Source organism: Nesoenas mayeri (genome assembly GCF_963082525.1).
Source record: "Nesoenas mayeri genome assembly, chromosome: 3".
Classification (NCBI taxonomy): domain Eukaryota; kingdom Metazoa; phylum Chordata; class Aves; order Columbiformes; family Columbidae; genus Nesoenas; species Nesoenas mayeri.
Window position 1 is genome coordinate 61,512,523 of NC_137544.1, and position 23,227 is coordinate 61,535,749.

The 23,227-nt window shown below is 43.4% G+C and overlaps 1 protein-coding gene across 1 annotated transcript; it reads left to right on the forward strand.

Moving 5' to 3' along the window:
• Positions 1-469: 469 nt before the first annotated feature.
• On the forward strand, positions 470-23,009 carry HECA (hdc homolog, cell cycle regulator; the record flags this gene model as incomplete). The annotated part of the gene is made up of 4 exons (XM_080341195.1): positions 470-701; positions 15,818-16,858; positions 19,910-20,064; positions 22,845-23,009. The coding sequence occupies 4 exons, from the start codon at positions 470-472 to the stop codon at positions 23,007-23,009; spliced, it is 1,593 nt and encodes a 530-aa protein (XP_080197321.1).
• Positions 23,010-23,227: the final 218 nt, after the last annotated feature.

A 23,227-nucleotide genomic window follows, 5' to 3' on the forward strand; every position in this document is an offset into this window, starting at 1 on the left:
GGGGGGTGCGGCTCCAACTCCAGTTCCCGCTCCGGCTCCCGGCGACGGGGCGCGCTTTGCCCCCTCCCGGGAGGCGCTGCCGCCCTCCCGCCCCCGTGCCAGCGCTGGCGGCTGCTCGCCCAGTGCCTGCGGGAGCGGGGCTTTCCCGCTCCCGATAAGCCCCTCCCGCTCCTCCCGCCTGGCTCAGCCCCAGCTTCCCCCCCCCACCCTCAACAAACGCTCCGCTTCCCGCTGCCGCCAGCGCCCGCGCCTGCTCCGGGAGGAAGCGGGGCGGCGGCGGCGACCGCCGGCCGAGCGGGACACGCCTTTCGCCCTCCCCGTCCCGGCCCCCCGGGCCCTACCGCCTACCGCGGGCGCGGCGCAGCGCGGCCGTCGCGGCCCCGCCATGAGCCGGAGGTAGCGGCGGCGGCGCCTTCCGCAGCCGCCGCCGCCGCCCGCCCGCTCCGCTGCGGCGGCGGCCGGGCGCGCGATGCCGAACCAGAAGGGCGGCAAGGGCAAGAAGAACAAGCGCGCCAACAGCAGCGGCGACGAGCAGGAGAACGGGGCGGCGGCGGGCGGTGGCGCCGCGGCGGCGGCAGGCGGCGGGGCCGCGGCTAGCGGCGGAGCCGGAGCGGCGGCGGCGGGCGGAGGCAGCGGGGCAGCCGGCGGAGCGGGCGGCGCGGCGGGCGCAGGCGGCGGGGCGCCCGGAGACGTCAAGAGCGGTGAGCGGCGGGCCGGGCCCCGCGGCCTCCCGGGGCCCGCGGTTGCGCAGGCGGCGGCTGGGGGGCGTGTGGGCGGTGCGGGGGGGCCCGGCGGGTCGGGGGAGCGCCCGGTGAGAGGGGCTGTGCGGGCGTGCGCCTGGGGGCGGCGGCGGGGCCGGGGATGAGGGGGGCGGCCGCTGCCCGCGGCTTTGCGCTGCCGGGATCTCCCCGAGATGCGCGGCGGGGCTGCTCGCCGGGGTGTCCCCGGCCGGTGACCCACCGGAGCGCGGGGGCCTCCGCTGCGGCGGTGCCGAAAGCGGCGTGAGCCTCCCCGGCCCGCAGCACCCGGCTGCCGTAGCTGCGGGCGGGGGGCGGCGGCCCGCCCGGGAGCGCGGTCAGGGGGCAGAGCGCATCTCCGGAGGCGGGCGGGAGGTGCAGCGCCCACCGGCTCCTGCCGCGTCTCGGCTTGTTCTGTGCTTCGTTGAAAAATCCCGGCTTTATTCTGGCACAATTAAAAATGGAGTCCTACTTTTCGGTCCGTTTTATTTGTCGTTTTCCAGCAGTTGATTTTGTCAGGGTAATACACTCACTTTTCATCAACCATTTTATGTTGCCTTTGGTCGGTGGGCTGGTTTTTGGTTCAGAGCAATTTTGGTATGGGGTTTTCTTGCAGAAACCTACATTTCTGTCCATGTTTGCAGGAAGTCTTGCTGCAAAATGGTATTTCAGGCTAAAACTAAAGGTAGACTAGGATTTTATTACACTTCTTGCTAAGCCAAAACCCTCCACATCTGAGGTCTGCTGCTAGATTTACAAACTGCAGCGCAGACTCTACTTTTTTCCCCCTCCCAAGCTGGACTTCAGCTTTTTACTCTCCATGCTTTGGAAAAAGTGGGAGGGTAGCTACAACTGGTTTTATACTTTGTGACGATAGTTTTGCCTGGCTGCTGTTAGCCAAAGGTAGTTCGTTTGGTTTTCAAGATGTCTGATCCCTGTGTATTATTTGATGGAAACTTTTCCTTAGAAATATTAGCAATTAATTGTGAATCCCTTTAGCTCACGAAGTGTTTGCCAGACTACTTTTATAAGAGTATTACTTACTCCAGAGAATCATGGGGAATGCTTAGAATTTCCTTTTGTTTTTGACTATTTGTTCTAAGTGAGTGAACAGGGAAAAAAAAAACCCAACAGATCAGGAGGAGTTAGAGAATTTTTAGAGCAGTTTTATCATGACTTGAGTAATATGACATGCATGACATTTGCTTTGCAGGTACATGGCACTGTTGGCTTGTATTTAATTTTTGAGGAAGGGAGAAAAAGTGTTTCCATTTTTTTCATGTGAAAGCAGAGGTGTGTTTCTGCCCTGGCTGTTTTGCATGGGGATAATGAAGCGTTGTTCCTCCTGCGAATGCCACAGAAGGTGATGCCTGTGAGCTCTGGTAGCGATGCAGCTTGCTCGCTGGGCAGGTTGTCATTCTTCTTCAGCTGTAAGCCTGTGTGTCCCAGGTACCTTACGTGTCCTTCCTCTGTGCTGGGCGGCTTCCTCAGAAGCTGAGGCTGCCTTTCTGAGATGCTTCTTTCTTCTCTCCCTCCCTGCTTCCATATGACTTCAGTGGTCAGAAATATCCTCACCTCTTTTGTCAACACACCCTACCATCCCCCTTTTTCTCCTCCCTCACAACGGAGGTACAACATTGGCTTTGGCATTTGCTGTAAGTGGCTGGTCAGCACACCTGATCTTTTTCTTGTCAGGATCGTTGCATCTAGTCATATCTTTCATTTCAGATAACTAAAGCCTGGAGGAGTGGATGTGGTTGCCAGCATTATTTTACACTGACTACTGCCCATCAGATAATCTTGAGCTGGAAGTTTCATAAATTGTGTTCTCACTGATAAGTCCAAAGCTTTCAACAGCTTTGGTTCAGGAGATGAAAGGAGAAACTGCTTCTGTCGTGCTACAGAGCTGGGAATCCAGCTCTCATGTGCAAGGAAAAGATGAGATGATGATAATAGATTCCTCCAAGTCTTCCAACCCGTAAAATCTGAAATTAAGCTATGCAGTATAGCCAGGGTCTTGGAGGCAAGTATCCCATTACTAGACTCAAGATGTTTGCAAGAGTCTGTGCACTTATGGGTACTTGTTACTAAGCAGTTTATGGAGGACGTGGCCTGCTGCAGCGAGTTGTGAGGTTAATAGAGTTCTGCTGCACACAGTCAACTCTCGATTATTCATGGGGGATTATCTGGGTTACAGATTAAGTGTGCTGGGTGCAGGGAAGCACTTCACTGTGCTGCTTTCAGGCCGTGCAGCTGCATTCTGTGACTCGTGCTGCCCAGTTTCCCTGGTCCTGTGGGTCTGTCGTCCCTGGGCTCACTCTGCTCTCCTGCAGCATCACTGAATGTTGTTCTAGAGTAATTTGCATGTGTCTGGTATTATCGCTCTCCTACTCTATCTTTACCCTGGAAAAGCAGTAGATGATTATAATAACATAACCTGTTTTCTTTCATAGAAGTATGCAGAGATGAAAGCAGCAGATTTAATAATTGCAAAAATTAAGATTGTCTGTGCAAACCTTGGCTTTGCATCGTAATGTCAGTATGACAGTCTAATTACGCAGGTCCATCAGGAATCTGCTGCATTCAGTGAAAGGATAGTGGTTCAAATTTTTTATTTTATTTTTTTTAAGTCTTCACAGTTCATTATGTGATCCATGTATTGTTTCTGCCCCCCATCCACGTGCCATAATGAAACAGAATTTTCAGTCTCCTCTGGGCTTCTCTGCGCAGCTCTGACTAGCCGTGCCATGTAATACAGAACTATCATTATAGCACTCCTTTACAGTGGAAAGATGTTGTTCCCTTTTACGTTTTGAGAAATTTAGCTTCAATCCCTGCACAGTTTTCCCTCAAAGTGTCAGTCAATTTTTGGCATGATGATTGAGAAATGTAGTTTGATTTTTCCCCTGCCCCCAAAGGGCATCTTTTTATGCTTTTTTATGGTGGGGTTCTAGACTCCCATGAGGGAACCGTGGAAGTGGAGAGCACAACCACTGACCAGATGTGATGGCTTTTCTCCATCTTGCACTATCACTTTTCAGCAGGTATTGGGATGATGCTCACAAGGAGGAATCACATTCCGTGGCTGTGCCTTCCTTTCCTGTCTCTTCCATCAGAACAAGCAGGAATTCTGTATGTGATAGATTAATCTGTCTTGGCCAAAGTGCATCCTTTTTCTACACTGAGTAAGGCCCCACATGGGTGGGGCAGACTCACTAGTTTAAGAGTATCGGAGTGCACAAGGAAACTGAAACGTGATGTCACAGAAAGCCTCATTTCTGAGAGTCCCCGTCTTCAGTGTGGTTGAATGATATTCCTAATACATTTTATTTTTTTAGCTAATTTTCTGGATTACTTAACCAAACTGGAATATCTGCACTGTCATCACTTAAAATTATACGAGCAGCTCCATGGAATTGTGCACTTAACTCACTGAGTCCAGCCTTGTGGATCACCAGTGTTCCTAATGGCAGTAGTTGGTTATCTTTGTCTGCAGATGGGGCAAGACATTTTGTGCATACTTTGCCCGAGCAGCAGAAGAGGAATATCCACAGGGTTTACTTCAGGTATGAGGGCTCTGAGTGGCAAATTCCTTCTCTGTTTCTGCCTCTTTGAGCCTGGGTGCTTTTACACCATCAGCTCCAGCCATTTTATCCCTTCATCCTATAAACGTCTCACTCTGATCTCCACATATAGTTCTTTCTGACCCTAAAATTCTTTCCTCCATCCATTTTCTTTGCCTTGTTTCTGTTCTTGGTCTCACTGTCCAGTAGACCCAAGTCCTCGTCCTGCTCTTGATAGTTGCTATCCCAGCATCTTGCTGCGTCATCCCCTTGTTCTTGTCACTCTAGTCCCTCCAGCATTGGTGCTGTGAGAAGATGAGAGGAAAGGAGAAGCTAACGCTCCTTATCTGTGCTTTTCTCCTTTAACATGGGGTTCATTATAGCCGGCTAAATTGAGCTAAAAAAAATGGCATAGCTGTCTCTAAATTGCTCTCTTACGGTGTATTGGCCACATGTTTTAAGACCATAGTTTTTCCATTCTGGCATAGGTGAGTCCTTGAACTGCAAAAATGGCAGAACTGGCAAGTTGGGGGTTGTCAGGTGGAGTTGCCAGAGGTCAGATTTGTACAGGGGCATGAGAGTCTGGGGAGAAAAAGGCTGCAGGGGAACTGGTGGAGGTAGTTGCTGTAGGTCTCAGTGGAGGGTGGTTTTGCAGGGATGGAGTTCCCTGCCCCAGCAGCCGAGGGGCTGTGTGAGCCGTGCCCACCGCGCTGGCCGGGCTCTGAACTCCTCTGTAGTTACCAGGGTCTGAAATGGCCAGCTGTGCTTTTGCATGCTCTTCACCTGGGTTTCACAAACTCGTAAGACTGATTCACTTTCCAATAAAAATGCTAACGTAGGACAACTGTCTGAAGAAGAAAATCAGTCAGCACAACAGTGATTAACATACTGAAAGATGTGACTGGCCAACAATTAAGATTTACAGAAAAAAAAATATCCTGGAGGTGGGATAGTTAAAGAGGGCCAGAAAATTTGTCAGTGCAATATTTAATTTGAAAATGTATTTTTATAGCATTAATTGCCACAGTGTTTAAGCTTGGATTTGTATTTGCTGTCAAAATGCTGCTGCATATAAGATCCAATTCTAGTTTGGCACTCTAGTGATGTTCAGTATTGGCACCTTCTTATTACTTAGCTTGAGGAAGTCCCATTGATATCAGTGAGACCACCTGGAAAATTAAGTTTCTATTCTGTTCCAGTGAGTACAAAATTTAATACCTGTTAATTTTCTAAAGGAAAACCGTTTTGCTTCATAACTCCATTGAGTTCTTCTAACAGCAGAAATCAATTGAATGCAAATTTCACTGTCTCTATCAATGCAAATCAGGTTTGAAAGGACTTTCATATTTGTTTTAGGATTTTTAAAAGTATGCAATTACATGCTTTTGTAGCAAATGCAATCCATGTTCTGCAAATCTTTCAAATGGAATCATGTCTGTGGTATTACTGAATAAAATAAATGCTATCCTTTCATGCATGCAAGAACACATTTGATTTTTTTTAAGTTATTTGCTATCAAAATGGTTATCTGTGCCCTGATGGCATTTTGTGCTCATGTGATTAGTCGTTCGCTTAAGTGTAGCGCCTGCATGAGTAGCAGTTGGGCTTGATGTTTTTTTTGTATGAGGAAATACAGTTTTTGAACTGATTGCTTTACTTTGTCTGTACTCATCCTGTATCTTCCTCCCTCTAACAAGTAGTGACAAAATGATTTCTAGTCCTTGGATACATGTGTAAGATTTTTTCAACCTCGCGTACAGCCTTGCATATTGTGACATCCTTTGATATTAAAGTACTGTAGTGACTGGCAGGTATCCATCCTCTGCTTTTCTTCCTGCAGTGTATGTGAGGGGAAAATACAGAGGTAAACCTTGAATCCAGCTCGCGGTAAAATACTCGAGCTATTCTTCAGGATGTGTAAATTACAACGGCATTAGTAGGACATGGACTTTCTTTAAACAGTTTTGATAGAAATTCAAATAATTTCAAAGAGGCCTCTTGAAGCAGTAATCTAGTCACTGGAGTGGGTAATTCTGTTTTGAAAGCTTGCAGGATTTTGAGTGGAGCACTGGCATTTCCTGGTAGACTTCAGTGACATTTGTGTTGAGAACATTCACTTTAACCTTTATCTCTTTCCTTCTATCTCTCCTGCAATGGTGGAGTCTATCAGTCCTCTTTCTAGGGCTTGAGAGGGATATTGCTGTTGTTCCTGGCCGGCAAATGTATTTTAGTCTTTGTAATTTATTCAAACTACCACATGCTGCTCAATATCTTTAAGAAAAGTATATTTAGGTAACTAGAGCACACTTTTACTATGTGTTTTTAGCAGGGCCTGTTAGAACAGGACAAGGGGTTTTAAACTAAAGGAGATTCAGGCTAGACATGAGGAGGAAATTTTTTACAATGAGAGTGATGAAACACTGGCACAGGTTGCCCAGAGAGGTGGTAGATGCCCCATCCCTGGAGACATTCCAGGCCAGGCTGGATGGGGCTCTGAGCAACCTCATCTAGTTGAAGATGTTCCTGCTCATTGCAAGGGGGTGCACTAGATGACCTTTGAAGGTCCCCTCCAACCCAAACTGTTCTGTCATTCTATGATTCTGTCTTAAAAGCCTGCTGGAAGAGGAGGGAGGTTCAATCACAGCCTGGCTGTTAAGTGTACCAGGCACTCCCTGTCTCCATTTCTGTGCTACCCATACCCATTTCAGGAGCCGTGCACAGTTGAGCTCTCTGTGTTCTGCACAGATGCCAAAAGCGGCTCAGGGGCAGCAGGGCTGGGAGCCAGCACAGCATCGTGAGGGAGGTGTCCACTGGAACCGAGAGCTCCACACTCAGGAGCTGCTGTCTTGCAGAGATGCCACGTACTGCAGCTAGGGGTGACTGCATCTCACCTTTCCCACTGAGTTTCTACCAGCTTCTCTAGTCTTTAGCACAGGAAATAAAAATACTGTCTGTCATATTGAAAATTGGGAAGGATAGACCAATCCTACAAACATCGCTTGACTTGAAACTAGAAGAGGTGCTGATGCCACTTTTCTCTTTTTTCTCTTCCCTTCTTGTGCTTTTGGACTGCGTCTGGTGGCTAGCTAGCTTTGAATGTGGCAAGTCCAGCCTGTAGTGTTTTACATTTGTGCTTGGTATTAGGGCATCTACTGCTTGCCACAGTTATCTCTTTATTACCAGCATGACTTGGAATTTGTCACTGAAAACTTGCTGGGGCAGGTGCATTAGAGTCTGCTTTAGTTATTAGCACATCTGTTTCTTGAAGCACCAGCTTTAGTTTTCTGTAACAGTTCAAGGTATTGAAACTATTGGAAGGCTACAGTGGGATAACTGAATGGTAGAAATGCTTTTCTGTGAGGATGATTTATGTGCGGACAAAGCAATAACCAGTGTTCAAAATGTGTTAATGCCCACCGATCTTGAGATAGTCACTGATCTCTGCACTCACCACAGTAGAGGTCATTAGAAAAATCCACCCCGTGCCGAGGAGTGTGAGGAGTCTTCCTGGCCCAGGCGTGATTGCTTGTGGCACAGAGGACCCGTTGTTGCCTGATCTGGTTAAGCCAATTCAGAATTCACATGGGATTATCAGGAGTGTGTTGGAATTGGTTGTCCTGGTGCTGATATAGGTAGGTGCTCAGGCCTGTTCTTTTTGGTGTGGTGAACTGGTGATATTTTCAGTTGGACTGAGGGTATTACAGTGCAGCCATGGCAAGATTTCTTCAATGCAGGGAGGGTCTCTACATCCTAAGCAAAAGCCAAAGCTGGTGACTTGAGTTGTTCTGTTCGGATGACAGGTATTAAATGTAAAGAAGTTGGCTAGATGATAACTGTACAGATCATGGTGACTTCTACATGACTGTGTGAATTCTCATGACGGGTTTCAGCTGTGTAGGCAGTCAGTCCAGCTTGGTGCACAGATGGCTGTGTATACAAACCATGAAGCTGCTGTGCACATGGAAGTGCCTGTTCCCCTTAGTTTGTACAATTTTGCTCTTGACTTTCGGGCTTACTTTGGTGAGGTGATGGCTGAGCTGGGAGTGGGTGGTTGAGTGAGAGCCACAGATAACTGACTGCATCACGTGCTACTTGTCGATTTCATAAACAGGCACCAGCTCTGATTCTGCCGTAAGTTAGAGGATGTTAACATGGCAGGTATGAGTTAAGGCTTCATGATTTATATGGCATCTCCCCACTGCTGTGTAGTTGCTAGGCCTTTCTTGGTGTTGTGGTGGTAGTGGTGTTTTTTGATTTGGTTTGGCTTTGTTTTTTTGTGAACGAAGAGACTCCCTTAGAGGCCAAGTGTGAAGTCAGCTAAGTGAAAGTGCATGGAGATCGTTCTAGCACCTACTGAGCCCTCCAGGAGTCCTGCCATCTGAATTCCCAGGTAAACGATGGTTTAGCAGCTCCGAATTACCTGAAGTCTTTTCTAGGGAAAAATGATCACTTCATGTGACTACTCTCGTAATAAAACTGGTGACACCTTGCCCTTCTGAGCATAAACATTGACTGCAGCTACTTGGTCCTTGGAGGTAGGATTAGCTCCAGACTGGCGTGTAGGTGTCAGTCTGTAGGTGCTCACATGTGCAAAGCTATCAGCCAGACTCCTGTTGTGATGAGGGATTGTTTGGAGTCAGTGGCTCCTCCAGGGTGGTTCAGGTAGGTCTGCGCTGGGTGTCATACCAGCCATGGCTCACTGACGATGGGTTACTGGTGTTGTCTTCTCTTTCCAAGAACATAACAGGGAGTCTCATGACGCAGGAGAAAACTTGTGTTTTATGCAGCTTACCAGGTAGTACTGTCTTGGTTTTTTTTTCCTCTGCCTTCTGGAGAATGACTGAAAACTTTCATCTTGAGCAGTCCATGAAGATTGCTTAAGAAGTTTTAAAGAGACATCAGTCATCATCACTGAGTGTTATCAACATAAGCCATGAGCTGAGCTGTTTTGAAAGATTTCTCTCACTGTTTGTCAGCTATTATTTGTTGTTGTTGCTGCAGTGAAGATCCAGGCTTGCCTTTTGGATCCACTTCTGAAACATTTTTTTCTCATTGCATTCAGGCTCTTATGAAGGTGGCTGATCATTTCTATATTACCATATTTTTTTGTACTGTTTAGCTAGTTATGTGTATGGCAATACCATTTTGTCACATCTTAGTTATCTTTTGAAGATACTCCAAGGTTCACCAAAGTAAACACATTGGACAATTAACACAAGTTTGCAGTTCAGTCTGTTTTGTTGTGGCGGTGGTTAATTTTCTACAGCTGCGTTGCAGTATTAGCACGATAATATTGTATGATTTCAATTAAAATAAAGCTATGCTGATGGCAGAGGAAATTCAGAAGGTTCGTGCAGATGGTTGGCAGGGAGTTGCCTTCCACAGAGATGACTCAGCTCTGGTTCAAGGTGGCAGAGTGAACAATTCCTGGCTGTGTAGGGTTGTGAAGAGAGCGCTGTTCATGGGGAAGTGGTGGGAGAGGTTGAAGTGCTTGATTTACAAAGTATGTGTCCCACAGGTACCCTTGTGGCTGAGGTAACAGTGTGCTGGCAAGTAAAGTATCCTTGGCATAGATGATGAGACGGTAGATTAATGGTAGACCAGAAGTAAGCCATAGTAAGTGTCTTATAGCCAATCCAGTGTCAAGACCTTGCCTTTTTTGGTTTTAGATAATTTCTTTTTCCAGATACAAAACAACCTACTGTCGCCTGACGGTTGTTTTAAGGTGAGAGTAGGGCTGCCTCTTCCAACAGCCACCATGCTTCGCTGTCCTCTGCCCCCAGCCGCATGTTTGACACCTCCCTCAAGCTTTAGCAGCGATTCCAAGTCTGTGTTGGGCTGAGACCTGTGCTGGTGAGTGCAGGAAATAATTATCTGTTTCTGTCCACTGACTGAAAAACTCTGGTGCTTAACACAATGGATGATGTGGGAACGTGGTGGGGGAAGAGCGAATTTTGCTTTGGGCATCCACATTGAGGACTTGGAACAAATGAGAGGAGTCACAAAGCAGACGTGGAGTCATTGCGTTTGGCTTGCTGGGTGCATCTTTTGGTTTATGGTGGGTGTGTAAACAGAAGTAAACAACATTCTCCTCCATTTACTTCACCAGAGGGAAGTTCCTCAGGCAGCTGTTGTTCTGCTGCTTTTGTTTGGGTCATAAAATGGGAAGGGTGGTCTTCATATACCCTCTTTCTTTTTTATTAAAATGTAGAAACCCATTAATATGGGGTTTTTTGCTCTTGTTGTCATTGAAGGAAATTTATCTCAACAGTGTGTTTCTATTCCTGGCTTTTATTGATGTTTATAAACATGAACAGAAAAACTGAGGGAAAAAAACAAACACCCCACACAGCTTCCTTGCAGTCTTCGGTCATGTTCTCATTTTTGAAAGAAAAGTTAATTTTATGGTAGTTCTGTCAAACATAAAATATAACCTTGTTTCAACAATGAGCTCTCTTTGCTCAAATGTCTGTTTGTTTGGACTATTGTATATTATTTCTGTTTTAGAGAATATTTATGTTCTGCCCCATGCAACTATTCAGAATTACTCATCAGAATCACTATGGTGGAATATGAGAAAACATGTATTTTTTTTTTAATGTGGAAACATAACTTCTTGGAAGAAGCAGCGTGCAATTCTAGTTGCAATTTGGTGGCCTGTCTGTTATGGGTGTGCACTTGTGTCTAAATGTTGAAGCTGTTCCGCTACACAAAACTGCGCATGGTCTTGTTGCATTCTCTTAGGGTGTGAAAACCATCTTGAAACGGAGAGAGAAAATAGAAGTACTTTTATAGTCATTTACACATTCTTTCAGCAGGGTCTGTTGGGAGAATAGATACTGTTCTGATACCTGGTAATCTTTTATTTTTGGTGAAGTTCAGTTTCATAACTTTGGAAAACAGAAATCCGGTGAGCTACCAGCTACTTGGAAGCAAATAATATTTAGGTGACAAACAAGCTGAGGGCTGCAGGTGTAGATGGGCACTTTGCCCAGTTGAATTTCTATTTACTCCCCTTTTTTGTCTTTCTTGACAGTAATAGTTCTACTGTTATCCTAAAATGTTAAGACAGTGATTCTGGCTCTGACTTTTTGAAGAATAATCTCAAAATGCATTTTTAATTAATGTAAAATAGAAGGGCTTGATAACAAGAATTTTTTAAGTTTTGTAATTCTGTAATAAGTGCTTTGTCTTGTTTATAAAATGATAATTAAATGACCTAGAGCAGTTTCAAGAGCGTGAGTTGATGGGAAGAGCTCTTCACATTTGCTAACGTGGCTCCCATACTTAAGTGATCTGAACACTGTCTCTTGCTCATGAGGTATATCTATTGCTGTGAACTGGGAAAGTTGCACAAAAAATCGTGGGTTTTTTTTTAGATGTTTCTCATTTATTCTTTAAACATGCAGCATGATTCTGTTTGGCAGGAGATGTGAATGGAGAGAAGGCTGCAAGGGATGTTCAGTCCTCCACAGTCTGTTTTGTACAGATAGACCTGCTGGAATTTGGCTTATTAGGCAGAACTGAATATTGCCTTGAGGTTTCTATAGGCTTTTCAGGTAGTGGAGTTTTCTGCTTTCTTAAATATGGGGATACTACAGAAGTGTCAGAACTTTCCATGGTGACAACTTCCATTAGCCATGCCAGGCTCTTCAGTTTCCATTTTGGAGGTTTTATGGAAGCCTTCTCCAGATCGACAGACGTTTTAATAACAAACCTGTGTCAGTGAAAGCAGATGCTTTGACTAGCATGGCATTGACTTTGCTGTGGAGCACAGCAACACGGCGGAGAGCCCTGTTAACTTTCTAGTATTTCCTGTGCTACTGCAGTGACAGTAGCAGAATGTCAGGTGAGTTCCCAGAAGAGGTGGCTAGGGACCAGCCTCTCCTCTTAGCAGTAGTATTTTCCAAAGCAATCTCAGTTCCACCTTTTAACAATTCAGTGGAGTCTTTTACCTGGGGGAAGGCACTTGTTGACTCCATTGCTTTCTTCCAGCTGCTCAAGACCCGCTTTTGCTGTGGTAAGTGTATGACCAGTCAATTCATACTGAGTAGATAAAAGATTGGATGAGGGAACTTCTGAAAACTTTGAGTCATCTAGTTACCTTAAATGTTGAACAAGACATCACTGTCCAAAACTTCAAGCTTTTTCTTGCTCATCGTTATGCTATGTGGGAAGTTCCTAAGGTAATCTTGCATCTCTAAGTTCTCAAGGAGAAGCTGGAGAAGATCCCATTCCACAGTCCTTCCATTAACCACCCAAGGAAAAGGGAAAAGAAATCTGTTGTCACCTTGACAATAGACTCTAGACACCCAGCACAACTCTCTACAGCTACCTGAAAGGAGGTTGTAGCAAGGAGGTAGTCAGTCTCTTCTCGCAAGATACTATGAAAAATTCACTGAAAGGGTTGTCAAGCATTGGAACAGGCTGCCCAGGGAAGTGGTGGAGTCACTATCCCTGGAGGTGCTTAAAAGATGCATAGATGAGGTTCTTAGGGACATGGTTTAGAGGTGGACTTGGCAGTGTTAGGTTAACAGTTGGATTTCATGATCTTAAAGGTCTTTTCCAACCAAAACAATTCCATGGTTCTATGATTCTACGACCATAAATAGTTGTGGACATGTCCTGTAGAATGAACGGGCTGTGGTGGTTTTTTCCCTGTATTTCAGCCACTAATTTTATTAATTTCATTTTTTGTCCACATTATGATGAGGCTGTAAACTTCTCAGGGGGCTAGAGATAATATTTTTTTATCCAAAACCAAAAGCACGTTCCAAGGCTAATCAAGGGATCAGTTTTCCTTTTTAGTCAGTTAACTATGCCAGTATGGATGGACTAGTCTAGTGTAAAGTCATTATTTTAAAGTGGAGATCTCTAGACTTGTCTGTATAGTAACTTTCTCGGCTGCCAGCTATAGTTATACCTGTGACTGTTGGAACATTTACAATCCGAAACACAGGGGCAGCATAAGTGGATTTTTGGCATGTTCTTTCTTCCTGCCTGCTGGCAGTGGTGGAAGGGAATATGTACCAAAATAGATGAATACAGGAAATGCATAAGTGAGAACTGTTTATGTTGGTACCTCCAGTAACTTGCTGCACATTTGACTTCTGATGATTTGCCTTTAACGATTTCAGTTTAATTAGCTTCTCTGAGATAAATTTCTTAAGGATGTTGTAGTAGTGAACTATGCTTTCAGACCCTAAATATAAAGAAAGAATGACTGACAATGAAGAAAAACTTTGCAGAGATGCTTGTTGTGATATAGGGTGACTTGAATCGAAGTCTGGGAGAATGGGTGGGAGAAATCTCTAAACTGGTAAACTGACAGATTTTATTCCAGAGCAGATAAGTTATCATTCAGTTTTGCTCTTGGCCAGTGACATTATACTCAATAACACATAGCAAAAACATGGAGAAAAGTTAGTCATTGGTAAACAATAAAAGTCATGCTTCTCAAAGACCTCTCAAAACCTACATGTTCTTATTGGCTTTTCAGTGACCTGAGACAACTAGTAAGAATGTGTCACGTGTATAGAAGAAACTTCCAAAAAGTCCATGGGGAAGATCTCTCTTATCTCTGTTCTCTCCAGTTTGGTAATTTGTTTTTAATGACTTAATAGGTTCATATTTTGAAATTAAATAGTCTTTTTTACTTTAAGAGAATGCTTTTTGGGAATGTGCTTTGCTTGCTCTTTGTAGGCCAGTCCCTGAAGGAAAGGTGTTGCAGAAAATTCTCCTTGTAACTGTGCTGCTTGTGGCATTTGAAACGGAGGCAGAGAAGTGGGGTGAAGGATGTGGCATCTTCCAGAGAACAGCTTGGGAAAATTTTGTCATGCTCTTTATGCCTGTCTCTTCTGGGTAAATAAGTCTTAAGAGCTACTATAATCTTGAATTTACTGAATGTAACCTTGAAGATTTTGTTTGTTTGCTTGTAGCCTTTGAAGAAAAACTTGTTGGGAAGGGGCAAAACCACTAACAGGGCAAAGATCTGTTCTTGTAAAGCCTCTGGTTTGTGAATTGCTGCTGTAGGACAGGTGATGATGGGTGGTGTGTCTGTGACTGAGAGTCTAAGTACAAGTGAATGCAGCAGCATAAAATCATCCCACTGCAAATTGTGTTCTATTATTTGTGCTAGCAGTGACAAGAATGGGATTAAAAGCAATGCAACAGAGTGTGGTTTTTATCCCAGCTTATGAGGTAGAAATTTGAAGTCCTAAAAGGAAAAAAATACCTGGATCAGGCAGCCTCTCTTCTCTAAGGCTCAATATACCTCTTCTGCAAGTCCTGGAGCTCTGGCTGAGACTGCAGAACTGCAGGGAGCAGTTTGCTCTGTTTTGCACGGGGTGAGACAACACTTGACCATGAAAGATCTGGAGAAGCCTGCTAGTATTGGAATACAGCAATACAGAGGTTAAAAGGCAGCCTGCCAGCCCTGCTGGAGCAGGATTTTTTGGTGGAGGAAGTAGGAAGTCAGAAATGCAGAGGAGAAATATTTGTGATACTTGAGTAAGCATCTAAAAACTTCATAATTGGAAACTCTTCAGATCCAATAGAAACTGAACATTTCCTGTCCTTTTGGTGCCTCCCAGCTGCAACTGAGCAGCCAAAAATGGGAGTTGTATGTAGTTCGTGGTACTTTGGTGAGGAAGGGGAAAATGTCATTAGTTCATAAATGCAGAACATTTTTTGTTTAGCGTTTTTGTGTAGAAGCTGACATTGTTGCAGGGAGAGAATTGAAATAAACTGTTATTTGCTCAAGGATATATATAGATGTAGATATATTTATTTATTTATATATATAGCACAGCAAAGGCTGCTGCTTTGCTAATGGCTGATAAAAGGCCATGTAGCATTTAGTTTTTTAACCTGTTTGTGTTGCAGAAGGATTTGGTTTGTGAAATTTAGCTATCCGGTAGGTCAGTGATGGTGGTATAGTCTATGTTTGCCTGAGCAATGTGATGAAGGCCTTCCCTGCTGCACTAGGAACATAAGCTCTTTGTCTTGTTTTTCAAACTCCTCTGCTTCCTCTTTCTCTCCCTAGCTGTTGTCTCTTGCTCAGTCCCAAAGAAAAGATCAATTCCTACCTCTCCCTGTGATCACAAAGCTGGACTGTAGTGCCTACTTGTTTTTCAAACAAGAATCTCTGTACGTTCTCCCCATGTTGCCTCTCAGGCTTCAAAGCAACCTTGCGGAAACATCCACAAAGCTTTCTCCTTACTTCTTAAGGCCTTTGCAACAGTATCCACAAACCTTTGAGGAGGGCTAATGCTTCTGAGGTGCTTTGGCTTTGAATATTAAACAAACTGTAATGTTGTTTGTTTCTTTATTCCTTAATTTCCGTATCTCCTTTCACATACTTAACTTTTTTTGACAAAGACTGTTCTTTGCCCTGACCCAGGGCTAGTGCACGTGGGCATGAGTAAGAGCTCGTGTGTGTATTTGGCACAATGTTTAAAGAAGTATTGCAGTCAACAGGCCATTAAGTTATTAATTTATCTGTTTTATCTTCCACAGAAGCCCCTTGTGCTACTCCATTGATCTGCAGCTTTGGAAGGCCAGTGGACCTGGAGAAGGATGACTACCAGAAGGTCATATGCAACAACGAGCATTGTCCCTACAGCAACTGGATGCACCTTCAGTGCTTCTATGAGTGGGAAAGCAGCATTCTTGTCCAGTTCAATTGCATTGGAAGAGCCAGGAGCTGGAATGAAAAGCAGTGTCGCCAAAACATGTGGACAAAGAAGGGATATGACCTGGCTTTTCGGTTTTGCTCCTGTCGTTGTGGGCAGGGTCATTTAAAGAAGGACACTGACTGGTACCAGGTGAAGCGAATGCAGGATGATAAGAAGAAAAAATCAGTGTTGGAGAAAAGCACAGGAAGGTCGATGGCAGAGTCAGCAGAGGAGGCCAAAAAGGGCAGGCCGGCCAACAAGCCGCAGAAGGGCTTGAGTCATGACCTCCAGCGAAGGCACTCAATGGACAGGCAGAACTCCCAGGAGAAGGGCGTCATGGGCGGCAGCTACGGTGTTCGTTCGCCTTGTGTCTCTCCCGGCCAGTCCCCACCCACCGGCTACTCTATTCTTGCCCCCACGCATTTCAGCGGCCCTCGTTCCTCGCGATATTTAGGAGAGTTTTTGAAGAACGCCATTCATTTGGAGCCCCATAAGAAGAACATGGCTGGCGGGGGCATGTTCAGGAACGCACATTTTGATTACGGGGCAGCTGGCTTGCAAGCACATAGATCGGGACACTTCGATGCCCCCGTGCAGTTTTTGAGAAGGCTCGATCTATCCGAGCTGCTTACTCACATCCCCAGGCATAAATTGAATACTTTCCATGTGCGGATGGAAGACGATGCCCAGGTGGGCCAAGGGGAGGACCTTCGAAAGTTTATCCTTGCTGCTCTTAGTGCCAGCCACAGGAACGTTGTAAACTGTGCGCTGTGCCACAGGGCACTGCCAGTGTTTGAACAGTTTCCGCTGGTGGACGGGACCCTGTTCCTTAGCCCTTCGAGACACGATGAGATTGAATATGATGTTCCCTGTCACCTTCAAGGTACAGGTTGTCTGTCAGTCATGCTAGGTTTCATTAAATGGTGGAACTGCCTTTTCTGCCCTCTCCCTCTCATTATAGATTTTCATCCTGATTCTGCATTTTTAAGCAGTTCTGTAAAGCTGGAAGTCGCGTCCAAATTAATCATGTGGATCAGATTGAAATACTTAGAAGGAATTACAAAAAGTAAATGCCATGTAGAAAGATCCATGCCTTGTGTTTTGGTTTACAACTAAGAGATTTCTCATCCAGCTTCTAGGTAGACCACGGGAAGGTTTTCCAGCCAATCTTCTCTGCAGTGTGTGCGTGCTGATTTATCTGTTGTGAGCTTTACTCCAAGATATACATCAACCCTTCAAAGAACGTTTTAAATTTAAGCATGCTGTGCTGCAATATGGGTGAAAGTTACATTTGTACCACCGGTGAGATGAGGTGCCTGTCATCTGCTTTCAGACTAGAGAATATCATTTTGGTTTATAGCAATCTTTATTTTTTTTTTTTCTTTTAATATGGAAAGGACTAGTCTGGCCTGCAGAGGTTGAATGCAGTGAAAATAAGCTTTGATATGGTGGGTTGAAGCGGCAATGCAGTAGTGAGAGTTTTAGACTTATTTCCAGGCTCCCACCTGTTTGGACTGCATCCTGGTCATGTCCCAGCTCCGAGCTGAGTTGAGACCTAGGTATCTATTACTTTTCTCCTCCTAGGGAAACACATGGTTGTGGGCTAAGGATGAGCTTCAGCTCTTCCTGAAAGCTTTGCCCCTACATCAGCGATAAGGGTGGAACCAGGCAAAGCATGCCTGTCCTGCGCCCTGCTGGCAGCCAGCATGGCTAAAATAAGTCAGAGAAAGTATTGGTAGTTTGGTTTTTGAAAACGTAGAATTGTATGTTGAAAAGTGTGTTGGGAAGGCATTAATGAGAGGTATTTTAACCTTTAAGTTTATATTATTTAAAAAAAAAATTGTTATATCCCATGCATGGTCATAATATATGTTATATAACATTCCTTTGCTCAACAAACTTTGTATTTATTTTTTTTTCCTTAAATCACGGTGCACTGAGTCACTAAACATGCTGACATTGTTGTTTCTGTCTTGCCTGGTGTACTTTAAGGAGAAAAAATGATAGGCAAATATGCAATCTAAAAAGGCTCCAGGTTAAACAGAATATACGTATGTGAGATAACAATGCTTGTTTGCTTTGGTGGGGAGGTGTGCACTACATGCTTGTGATTTTATCAGTACTAATGGCTGGTTTAGTAAGAGCGAAACTCATCACTTGTTAACATTTGCTGCTAAAAATGAAACTCTGCAATTTTATTTTTTTTTTAAATTAATTGCTCTTTGCCCTTTGGACAATACATTTGAACAATGTGCTCAGACAAGATACCGTGAATAATTAATTGTTAAAACTTTTTACTTCCTTGTCCTGGGTAAAATGGTTTATTATCAGAAGTATGCTTTGAAATGAAATTAAGCTTACAAGGTGCTGTTCCAGGGTGTTATTTTCTCTTCAGTAAAGAAAATCACTTCTTTTATTTCAGACATGTTTAAGATACCAGGTGCCTCATTTCCTATATAACAAGGATCCTGAAAATGAAGTGATGGGAGAATGCAGTATTTTAATGTGCAGGAGCAGTGCAGAATTTCAGACAAGGAAAATTATTTTATCTTCCTGCAGAACATAAGGCTTTTGTGCATGGAATTATTTGAAAGTCTCCAATTTTGAGTGTTCACTTTAGGAAGAGAGTTTATTATATTTGTACTTACAGTCTCAGCCCATCACATTTTTTATAGCTGAACACTCCAGTGTGCAGCAACTCAATTTTTATCAGCTCATACCAGCAAGTTGATTTTGTGTATCTGTTTTAAGAAGAATCTGGTTTGTCTTCTCATTTTTCTAAAATAGTTGGCCTAAAAACCACGACGAGTTAAAACCCAAACCATTATTTTTAAAGTATCTGGTATGGACGAATCATAAATGGTTAATGTTTTATTCTCTTTTATCTAAAAAGAGCACAATATGTTATGTGTTCTTTAAATTACAGGTTGTGATGTGTTCATTATTTTACTAAAGAGGACAAATTGCAATCCAAAATAAATGCATATTATATGCAATTCTGTTTTGTAGCTGATCTGTAACTGCATCACTTCTTGACTTTGTCTTGTATAGCAGTACAAAATAAGGTATATTACAGAATCACTACTCTCTGTCAGCCCATTTTTAATAGCCAACTCTTAAACTACAAATTCATTCAATCACTACAAATGAGGCTTACTCTTGATGTCAGATCTTTATAATTTGTATAGGGATTATTGTTTTGTGTTAAATTTGCATCTTGGATTTTGCATTGGTGAGTTTAGTCACCTTTATGTAAAGAAAATATTTCAAGTCTGAACCGCTTGATTTTTATGCAAGTCCTTATAACTCATTTTTTGAAAGTTGTCATACAAACAGACCTCAATAGATGCATAGTTCTGAATGGCATGTTAAAGTCGCTGTGTAATGCGCAATGTTTTTAAATATACGTGCTGTAATGAATGGTCAGGCAAAAGTACATGAAAGAAAATTGCTCTTCTGGCTTTTGCTTTTTTCCATCAGGTCCTTAGTTCCCTCTTTGCTGGAAGACTTTGGCAGGTTAAGAGGATCTGTACCCAGCTTCCTGATAAGCTTCAGCACTTCTCCACTTCTTTGAGGTGTGGATGAAGCTGGGGCACAGTCCTGGTTTTGGAAATGCTGCAGCTGATCATATAGCTTAACCTGGCATCTGTTCATTGAGCTTAAGCAACTTTTATAAAGTATTTTGCTAAGGTCTACCAGCAAACGGAGCAAGGGAAGGTGGGCAGGGTGATGACTAATTCCTGAGTTTTGCATCTATGGAAAATAACTTCAGTTAAGCTCTATGTAATTCCTGTAGAGAAACTTTTTTTACTTTATCATTCAGCCTTTAAAAAAGTGTGATTTGTGTCACTAAAGGGCAGATAATACGTTGTGGGAAATGTCTGTTTTGATCTTCTGTTCTGGTCTCCTGAAGAAGTATCTTTCCTGTCCACAGGAAGGCTTATGCACCTCTATGCTGTTTGTGTAGACTGCTTAGAAGGGGTTCACAAAATTATCTGCATTAAGTGCAAGTCCCGATGGGATGGAAGCTGGCACCAGCTGGGAACTATGTATACCTACGATATTCTGGCAGCATCTCCCTGTTGTCAGGTTAGTACCGTAAATAAATAAGACTCATTAGGTGGAATTCCAACTGATTGTAAGTAAAGCCAAGGTTTGTGTTTCTCTTCTCTCTTCCCATCTTTCATCCTTTTCTAGTCTATAATTACAATACAAGAAAGCTGAGTGAGTCTATGTCCCTTTGTCTTAACTTATGAGGCACAAGGGCTGATAGCTAGACAAAAAACAATGCAATGGTCAATGGTTATTACTTATGTTTTTAAATAAAGCCCCTTTAAATGCATCTGCAATTAAATCTCATGCTTGGGGTGATCCCTAGCAGGCACCTTTGGCATCAGGTACAATTCCAGTAGTGTTCTAATAACAATTGCACATTTTGAGCAGATGTTTAATGTATTCAGTGTTCTTTTAGTTACTCGAATTGTGTTTTATCGTAACTGTGGGAAAAAAGCCAAGGGAATGGAAAGGTCTAAAAAGCCTTTGTGCTCGGGCATTACCCTGTTCTCCTTAATCTCCACCGTGATGTTGGTACCCCACCACACCCTGAAACATCTTAGTTTTCCTTAAATGCTCACCTCATCTATACCTTGGGTGAGAAAGATCCAAGGCCTGGGGTTACTCCAGAGTAGTCACTTGTCTGGGGCAGCAGGGTCATCAGCAGCCAAAAGAATTGTCCCTGTGATGGGCAGAGCACTTTTTATGTGTAGGTAGGGGTAGACAGCCGTGGAAAAAGCACTTGTTTGGGAATGGCTCAGTGGGATGCTCGGGAGGGGGCTGTTGCCTTCAGACATGCAGGTGATGTTACTGAGTGAGAACAGAGGCCTTGCAGAGATCCATTCATTCAAAGTACAATCACTTCATGGTATTGTGCGTTCTTAAGAACAATCTAAAATGTAGTTTTGTCAATATACAAAATGGTATTTAATTTTAAATTTAACATATTTGCCAAAATGTGTTGCTCAAAAGACAAGTGGTGCTGCTGCTGCTGGATAAAGTGACATTGATAACTATAAAACCAGATATTACCTCTAAATTTAGTTCCTCTTGAGATTGTACCTTTTTTCAAATGTAGGGACTTTTTAAAGATGAAACACTTCTGGTTTGATAGCTCTGGTTTGATAGCTCTGTAAAGGCCAGCAAATTTAAATCTGAATTGCTTCTGTTGAATGTAATAAGACAAGAATTAAGGTCTCATTATACAAGAGCCTTAATTATATGATTAATGGACAGTGTGACAGTACATGGTAAGTAATAGAACTGACTATGAAATCATTAGCTGCAGTGCCTGTGATTGCCAGATCAAACACATTATTGTTTCACTGTGGTTGTTAGAGATGATTCTGTGCATACAGAGCAATGACATTTAAATATGGTATGTAATTTAACTCTGAATTGCATTGCTAGTCTCTATTTTGAATAATTTCGCACCTTATTTAAAAATATTTAATTATACATGACAAAAGTGTATGTAGGATGATGAACTGCAGCCACTGTCAGGTTACTAGCAGATAGCTCATGTACTGGACAGTAGCAAGAGGGAAAACACTTCAGTTAAGAAAATCATATGAATCCATGCCCTACTAGGTTGTATTTCCTAGAATTTCTGCTTTTTAAGCAGAGTTGATGGCTGTGGAGCTGATAGTTTCTTTTCGAGTCTTGTCTCAACAGTAATAGTACTTTAATTTCTTCCTCTCCTCATGCCAGTAAATTCTGTAAATGAAGTTTGCAGTAGAAAATCAGCTTTTGTTCTTTTCGGTGAAGAGCTAAAGCTTTCATTAGTGTGTTGGGCTGTGAGGTTAAGCTGCAATACAGCTCAGGCCCTCACTGCTCATTTGCCACCTTTACTTTGAAACTCATTTACAGTCTCAAATCCCTCTGCTACTCTTGAGTGTTTCAAACGGCTTGCTGAGCTTTCACACTGCCTGTTGCTTTCTTTACATCAAATGGGCTGGGTTTCTGAGCTAGAGTTCTTCTGAAGACTTCCTTTTTTTTGTTACTGCTGAACATTAATAGCTCTGTCTCTCCTCACCCTTGACCTTTAATTATTTCTCATATCCACCCAGTTAATGTTGATCCTTTCTCAGTTGGATTTTGTAGAATAGTTTGTGTGCTTGAAGTGATGTTTAGTTTGTATAACCTGCTATGTATTATAAATGTTTAAAACGATACTTAAAGTGTTACAATACTGTGCCATGCTGATAAAGTAGATCAAGTTATACATTTGTTAAGGTAAAAGATTAAAATGCTGATGTATTTCATAGATGGATCACATTCAAATGTCAGCCTAAATGCTTGAACTGCATGGCAGAAATGTAACATTTCTCTCTTTGCTTTAGGGCTTCATTAATGATTTATTGAGATAGCACTTCTTGTGCTGGGAATTTTGGAATTGGTTCAGAGATTAACTGATGCAAAACAATCATGTGTGTATATAAACTTTGAAATTCTCTACCTCCTGTCAGTCAGAGGTTTAACCCCAACCAGCAACCAAGCACCACCCAGCCACTCGCTCATCCTGCCCCCCCCAGCTCAGTGGCGTTGGGGAGAGTATGGACACTGGGACACTTACTGTCCAGAATTTGGTGGTGGTGTTTCATGTGAAAAACATGGTGTGTGCCTGTGATTTGCCAGTCTGGGTGAGGAGTGTCTTCACCAGCGGATCCCATTGCTGCCGGTTTCCTGACTTGCTCCTCTCCTGCCGGGGAGGGCAGGGGACTGCGTGCGATGCTTTCTTTTCCAGAGGCAACGAACAGAGGTGAATTTGGTCATTTCAAAAGGGTTCTTTTTGTTTGTTTCTTTGTTTTTTGCAGGCTCGACTGAACTGTAAGCACTGTGGGAAGCCAGTAATAGACGTGCGGATTGGCATGCAGTATTTCTCTGAATACAGCAACGTCCAGCAGTGTCCTCACTGTGGAAATCTAGACTACCACTTCGTGAAGCCATTTTCTTCATTTAAAGTTTTGGAGGCGTATTGACGAAAGCTTTGCTTTAGTAATAGCTATTTTATGGGTATTTCAACTTTATTACATATCTTTTTATAGGATTCATTCTGTGATGAAATTTAATTTCTTTTCTAACTGAAAGAGCAGCTTCTTTGTCTGTGTACATATTAATATCTGTATATACATCTTGTTAAAATGAGAATCCTCCTGACATGATCTCTGTGAAGGTTGGAGGCAAGCCAATTTAATGG